Source organism: Hibiscus syriacus, unplaced genomic scaffold (assembly GCF_006381635.1).
Source record: "Hibiscus syriacus cultivar Baekdansim isolate YM2019G1 unplaced genomic scaffold, ASM638163v2 tig00110637_pilon, whole genome shotgun sequence".
In the NCBI taxonomy this organism is placed as follows: Eukaryota; Viridiplantae; Streptophyta; class Magnoliopsida; order Malvales; family Malvaceae; genus Hibiscus; species Hibiscus syriacus.
The window spans coordinates 2,591,307-2,599,368 of record NW_024062808.1 but is presented as its reverse complement, the minus strand read 5'-3'; the positions used below and the strand labels follow the sequence as shown (position 1 = coordinate 2,599,368).

The following is an 8,062-nucleotide window of genomic DNA, read 5'->3' as shown; positions in this document are numbered from 1 at the left end:
ATGAAAATGATTATATGTGTTTATATGAAAAGTGATGAAAGAGATATGAAATGAGAAATGTATTCAAATTTAAGCCCATGTTATATGATACGAGAGCTATAGGTATAATTGGCATGCCAAGAGTCGAGGGATTATCAGTGGTCCTTCGGGACATAGTGGTTCTTCGGAACAATCAGTGGTCCTTCGGGACAAATATTCAGTGCCCCTTGAGGGAATTATATGAGTTGTGGTGACAGCATAGTGCACAACCTCTATGTACTCACATACCTTTGTTCTCAATAATGTACATGGGCAATTCAAAGATAAATTAAAGTGAAATTGGTATGAGAATGTATGTGTTATATGTACATGTTATCATCATATATGTTATCGTGTAATCGATACATGAACATTGGAATGTCCTGATTCATGGTAAAAATGCATGTTCATAAATTCATGGTTATACATGTGAATACATACTTTTATGATATGCCTCACTAAGTCTGTGACTTAGCGTGTAAGTGATTTACACATAGGTACCAAGAATCAGGAATAGCGGAAATATGTGGCAAGAACAGTAGTAGTGCTAGCGGATCAGATCAGAAGTAACTGATAAAGTATGTATTTTGTCGTGTATAGTATGTTGGCATGTAAGTAAAGTGTCAGTTATGAATGCTCTGATCGATTTTGGTTGTTTTGGTCAATCCATGTAAATAAATCGCTTTTATTTTAATGAAAGTTTTAAATTTTCCTGTTTTCTTTAAGTGTCAAAGTTTGAAAAGTCAATGTGACACCTCAGACTCGTATTTGGGTCGGATACTGGTTGGGAGTGTTACATATACCCCAATTCTTGAGAACACTCTTTCTCAAAGAGAAGATTACAAATTTGCAAACTTACAAGGAAATCCTCACAAGGTAGATTGTTTGCACAATTCTAGAACAAAGAAAAGAATACTCAAAAATGAATACAATTGAGTACAAGTAGTGTTCTTGAAAGCAAAATGAATATTGAATGAAAAATAGGCTTGAAATGCTCAAACTTGAGGTTTGATATTTTCTCTTTGATTCTATCTTGATTCTTATTTCTTGTGTTTTCTTGTTGTCAATGGCTTCTAAGGTTAGTTAAATACTCCTTCAAATGATTCTGAATGTTAGGGATGATTAGTGGAGTCAATAGAGACGTTTAAGTGTAAAAACAATTAATTAAATTAGTTGGGAGCGTCAGTGCATCGATGCATACCCAAGGTGCATCGGTGCATCAAGTTTAAAATTCAAATATTTTGATCATTGGACCCTTAGCTGCACTAAGAGTGCATCGATGCATAAAATGCATTCGATGTTTCAAAATAGCCTGAGTGCATCGATGCATGGCTAGTGCATCGATGCATCAAATGCATTCGATGTTTTCATAAAACTCTGAGTGCATCGATGCATAGTATGTGCATCGATGCATGAAATGCATTCGATGTTCAATTTATTCCATGGTGCATCGATGCATGGATTGGTGCATCGGTGCATCACTTTGAAAAATTGATTTTAGGCTTGATTTTGGTTCAAAATACTTTGTAAAAATTGTTTCAAAAATATATTAAGTATAAAACACAATTTTACACATTTAGTAAGGTTTGAAATTGATCTTGAAGACTTGGAGTAATAATTTGATATTCGAGTAAATAAATCGAATATACTTAGAAAATTATTTGTAAAAGCTTAAAATTCATTTAAACTTAATCTGTTATATCGAAACATCAAAATGTTTTTAACAATATATTTTTATTATCTTATATTACTTCATCCAAACATTGTACTTTTATATTCCTGTCAAACAAACCAAACGAGATAATATGATATTCTTAATAATGTGTTAAGTAATGTAATATTTCGGTATTTTTATTCTGGATGGTAATCTTAAACCAAACGCCCCAAAAGTTTTGGTAAGTCCCTCTAGATTTGAGATTCCTTATTTAAGCCAAGTTTCATGAACTAAAGATTCCTTGTTTAAGCCGCTTACCTTATCTGTTTGCGTCTCACCCTATTTGAAAGAAACGTAATCCTTGACGTCTTCTTTCATCTATTTTACACAAAATTACATGGTTGATGATTCCTACAAGAAAACTCTGGTTGTAGTGTTCGCGTCACCATGAAAACCTAATCTTTAATTAGGCCTTACCTACTTCCTTTGACAGGCGCAGCCATGGCGACGTCCCTTTCCACTCCAAACCCAATTTTCTAAAAGCTTTGCCAGCTTGGAGATGCCATTTGGCTATACAAAACTAAGCTTGAAGTGTCGTTGTTAGGTAAGCCCCCGTAAGGCTAATGTTATTCTTCTCCCAGCATCATTAAATCTCCAGCTCTTGCATAAACATTGATGAGGGTGTTGGAAAATTACAAATCTCCATTAAAACCCATGTTTTAAAACCTGCAAATGATACTCTCTGCGCCTGTTAAGCTACAAAATCTTATGGGAGATTTGAGATTGATGACATGATTTATAGTAATCCAGCAAGTTTCCCAACAAGATTGGAGGGAAATTCAAGTGTTGATTGGGGACTTGAGTGTTCGGGTCAAGAAATACAAAGGTTTTGATTTAATTCTTTAAGGGTTGCAGTAATATGTCTTAGATATAGTTTATGGGTCAAATTTAATACTACGTTTTTTTGTTTAAAGTATTTCTTCACCGGTTTAACCATTTTGTAATAAATCAATATCTATTAAGATGAGACTAAATTGAATATAAGGTGAATTTTATATTTTAAACTATAAAGTTTAAGAAAATTAAGAACTAGTGGTGTTATTTCATCATTTACCTTTGCCTCAAAGGTTAAGAATAGTGGTGGTTGTTGAATATGTTCACGAACGTTGAATGAATATGTTTATGAATGCTAAAAAAATAAATATGAACACATTCAAAAATAAATAAACGAATATCATATTAAAAAGTTAAAACGATCATAAACCAAATACGAATATACTTGAAAATAAATAAACAAACATAAACATAACTTTACTTATTAAGTTTGATTCTTTTACGGTTTACACCCCTAGATCTTGACTTAACTTGCTCTCTTTAAGCTTCTCCGGCCAATTACCACAAGGTTCTATGTTTTTCTTTTGTCACTCTTTTTCCCAATATTTTATAGGAAGTTTTGTCTTAAAGTAGTCTTAATATATGATTAAAGAAAGACGCTATCGAAAATATTATTATTTTATTTAATATTTTCGGTAAAAAAAATAATGTAAAAAATACCTAAAACTTTGTTTTTTTACCTAAAACATTAATGTTTTTTAACATTTCCAATAAAGTGTCCAATATTAACATTTCCTGTAGAAAAAATAATAATTTAGGTAGCGCTTTACCAAATATGTTAACAAACTCGGTAAAACGTCTAATAATAGCATTTCCGGTAGAAATACTAATATTTTAGGTAAACTTTTACCAGAAATGTTAAAAAATAAATAACATTTCCGGTAACGCCTCTCCTTAACCATATATTATGTTGTCGCCCGTGAGACTTTACCATATTTTATGCATGAACTTCCATGTCACTTCCTTTTTTTTTTATAAAGGATCAATATCAATTGCGAGACAATCGAAAATAAAAATAAAAACGAAAAAAAGACCAAAGATTATCAATAAAATTGATTCAAGTGGTAAGCAGCTTGATATCGTTTAAGTAAAATCTCAAGTTCAAGTCCTTGTGTATGTAGAAAATCTCCGCAAGAAGACTTATCAACCAAAGTCAGGTGTGCAACCCGAATCGATCCAGATTAATCAAGACAAAACTTTGAAACTAAAGGAAAAAAAAAAGATTACAAAATGAAATATGGTGATATAAGAATGAAGGATCATTTCTCGTCTCCAATGGGAGGAATTGCAATGACTCAACAATATGAGTTCACTTTTCACAATAAAACCAGCTACTACTAAAAACACTTACATTCTTAGCTGCGTGCATCCAAAAATTGTTCCTTGGCACTTTGTCATCGGAGCTGCCTGACGCCATGTCGGTCTATCGCCTCCGACGGTCAAGATTTCAACATCGGACATTGGTTTGATATCCCAATTAAATCGATCAGGGCCGATTACCCCTCCGATCACGTATATTTCATCTCTTATTCCTGTCATTGCAAACCCGATCCTCCTACGAAACTCGGAAGCAGAAACCACTACCTTGCTAGCTTCTTTTTCTTGCTTGACGATGAATCCATGGCTCATCACATACAGGGTTCCTTGTACTACTGCCATTGGACCCTGGAGCCAACCGTAATCTTCTACTGTCCACCCGGAACCTATGTGGTCCAGGACTTGCACCGTCGACAACCCCTTGTGCAAGACATGCACCTTTCCTCCGATAAAGAATCCGGAGCATGCTGAATTGTGAGTGCGGTGGAGATCAGGTATCGGAGTCCAGGCATCTTTCTCGAGATCATACATTTCTGCTTGAGATATAGATTTTCTACAGCTGGTGAATCCTCCCGCAACAATGATCTTTCCCTTCAGAACACAGCACGCAAACATGGCACGGGGTACGATCATGGATGCACGTTCAGCCCACCGACGCAGTATAGGGTCATATGACCACACTTCATTGGTTGCAAAACTCCCATCTTGGTCCCCAGTCAATGGGTCAACATCGTCACTCCCACCACCAAGCACAAACAGCTTTCCACCGGTTGAGACCACGCCAAAGTGGGCAAGGTGCCTGACTTTCGTGGGAAGTACGGGAAGAGTAATCCAAAGGTCACGGAGGGGATCATACATCTGCCATAAATTCTCTGGATCATACGCACACACACAAAGAAGTTCTTCTGCTGAGCCAACCTCTTGTCGAGCTTTGAACAGCTCAGAGCTACGAACGGCAGCTCTCCATGAACGAGACACAACCTCCAACTTAGGATACAGGTAGAAGGGAACACGTGCTATGCACTGAAGGGAAACAGCATCGGGAAGGCCTTCAATTAATCCAGACATACTAACGATGATTAAATCATATCCAATTGTTCTTCACCGCAAAGTTTTGCTGTGTCAACTAAGCAGTGGAATATGCAATCTGAAAGTGGATTTTTAAAACTTGTGTGTAAGAACCAAAACAATAATTTTGGATTTCGGAAGCAATACATTAATCAAAGTGCAGTTGAATCATGACATAATAGAATCACTATAGTTGTATTTAGAAGCAATTGCAGCACAATTAGCATCATTTTTTCATTGAAAATCAAATTGTCAGTCAATGTCACCAATACCAACAAAAGGAAAAACAAAAAGCAATCATGCATTATATGAAGGAGAAACAATGCTATAAATCAATTTTAAAATTTTTCTTACAATCAAGAAAAAATGCTCCTTGAGTCACTGAATGGATACTGAAATCACCATGGAAGAAATTCACCGCCAAAGCATGGCCAACTCATCACAAACTTTGGAGGAAAATTTTTTTTTCCATTGCTTTCCTTCTTCAAGTGTGATGCTTTCATAATAAAATTTATTGGTTTCTATTACATTAAATTTCTCCTAGAATCAGAAGATATTTTCTTAATGAAAGGGATGAGAAGATGGAAAGGTAGAAGAAGCCAGAATGCTTTCTAAAGGATGCAGACAAAATAAGTGGGGTTGAATGAAGGAGACAAAGTTTTTAAGTATTGACAATGAATGTTCTCAGACATAAATTTTGATTTAACACTTCTTGCTTCCGAACTTTTCAGCAAGTAGGATGCACGTGGATAGTACCTTCGGATATTTACTATCGGGTACTTACTTTTCTCATATCATATAAATGTTATGTTCCAAGCTACAATCTGAAGTCAATAAACTTCAAAGTTCCAGCTTTACCAACATTTTTACAGTTGAAAGTTAAAGCTTTTCCAAGCAATTAGTTTTGATTGAGAATTTAACTCAAACGTCCAGCCTTCTAAAACACTACAATTGCTGGTTGCAATAGGTTTTTTGTCGTTCAAACTGATCTCGCAAGATGAGAAAACTCTGCAATAACCTCCAAAAAATAAAATAAGATCAAAACTTAAATCATTGTTGTAAAATGCATAGGTGTTAAAATTTATCAGGACAAAAATGCAGATGAGTTATCATAGCTGAGAACCTGAGACTGTAATGGCTAACAAACAATCCTTCCTCTAGTAGATCGCATGCACTTACCTAAACATGACAATGCACTGAACCCCACAAAAAATGAGTCTATTAACTTATGTATTTCATGAATTCTGCTTGAATATAAACCCACCGTATAAATCCAGGATATTATCTTTACATTGTTCGAGTATGAAAAACAAAAGATCTAGGATATTATTTTTACACTGCTCGAGTCTCTGAAATCGGTATAAAGCATATGCAAATTCATAGAAGAAAGGAACAGCCACTTCCAATATTTAACATAATATCTGCAAAACCCTGAGTTTATGATATAACAAGAACAAGAACCAAGCACATTTATAAACAAAACGTGGCATCACAATACATTTCATCGCCCTGAAATCTGAATCGATCGAATTTCACCATCATAGATAATCACACTTCTAATTCACTACAACAACTCGTTAATCCCAAACCCAGAAAGAATTGAAAACCAAGAAATGCATAAAAGTTTCACCCCATATTGCCAAGAAGAAACTTCTTGTCAAGAAACGAATGTAACCAACGTTGCTTCATTTTCAGATGAAACCCACCACTAATTCAGCGCAAAGAACAAAAGGGTATTCGATAATATCAAAATTAAATCCAAATTCTAAGGAATTTCCAAAAATCATCGGTTTAAATATGAACAAGTAAAGGGGAAAAAACAGAAGCTTTAAATGAAGAAATAGAAGATGCAATACCTGAAAGCCAAGACCCCAAAAAGAAGAAAAATATTTGAGCAGCGTTGATGAAAAGAAGAGAAACAGTAGCTTGTAAATTTGCCTGAGAAGAGAAGAAAATATGCGACGGAGCAAAGGGAAACGCTGAGTTTTACAGAAACTTATATTTCTTTTTCTTTTCTTAACTAATTTCTTTGCTCATATAAATATTATGATATAATTAAGAGTTTCGTCCCTCTATTTTATAACAATTAACAAGTTAACTACTCTATTTTAATATGATAATATTTATTAGGTTTACTTTAAACTGATAGTTATTTTATTAAAAAAATTAACTATAATTTAACATAAATTTTATTTTTTTCCCCAAAAATATAACATAGAGATCAGCCTAACGTTTTTATTAACAACGAACGTGATTAACATATAATGCTAGTTTATTGATGACATAGGGATACTCAAAAGTTTAAGGACCAACCAAGAATGAGGGTCATGGTTTGAGGATGGAATTGAAATATTCGAAATATTAAGGACCAATTTAAAATGAGTCGTAATTTGAGAATGAAATTAGAATATTCAAAAATATAAGGATCAATTTAAAATAGGGGTCATAGTTTAAGGATATATGATGTAATTAACTCCTTAGATTCATAATATTCAAAGAACCCATTTATTAACTTTTTTATTTAATGTCTAATGATAAAACATAATTAAAACGTAATCGGAAGGACTTCTATCACGCGTTAAAAAGGAAAACTTTTCAATTGTTGGGGTGGCTGCTTGTACTTTCTTAGCTCACCATAATCATTATTATCTTTGTTGATTGTTGGCATAATTTCATCTCATCTATTCAACATACAACAAAACCAACAATAAAACTCTATTCTCATATGCAATGGGATAAGAATAGGTAGGGTAGTAGGTTGTCCCCAACGTCAGGTTGAGAGCAACTTCCGTGGAAGACCTCCAGAAGTCAGAAAATTTAAAAATAAAGATAAAATGCAATGCATGTATAAATAAATAAATAAATAAATACATAGTTGAACAGTCTTCATATGCAGTCTACATATGCGCGTCTGTAATGGGAAGTAATCTCTGTAAATAAATCCCTGCGTAAAAATCTCTGCATATAGACAGAAACGTAAGTTCGGGCTAAATTTAAAAAGAGAAAACATGAAGAGAATGATACACAGTAGTTAACGATAGCAAGTTACGAGAAGGAATAAAGTCACATGGATTAAAACCTAAACTAAGGCAACAGTACTCCGCTACCTTA

General features: G+C 34.1%; 1 protein-coding gene across 1 annotated transcript; it reads right to left on the bottom strand.

Moving 5' to 3' along the window:
- Window positions 1-3,810: 3,810 nt before the first annotated feature.
- Window positions 3,811-6,118, bottom strand: LOC120136708 (F-box/kelch-repeat protein SKIP30-like). The gene is made up of 2 exons (XM_039152670.1): window positions 5,306-6,118; window positions 3,811-5,030 (listed from the first exon to the last, which is right to left on the bottom strand). Exon 2 carries the CDS (start codon window positions 4,949-4,951, stop codon window positions 3,914-3,916), a length of 1,038 nt encoding a protein of 345 aa, XP_039008601.1. The 5' UTR covers window positions 4,952-5,030; window positions 5,306-6,118; the 3' UTR covers window positions 3,811-3,913.
- Window positions 6,119-8,062: the final 1,944 nt, after the last annotated feature.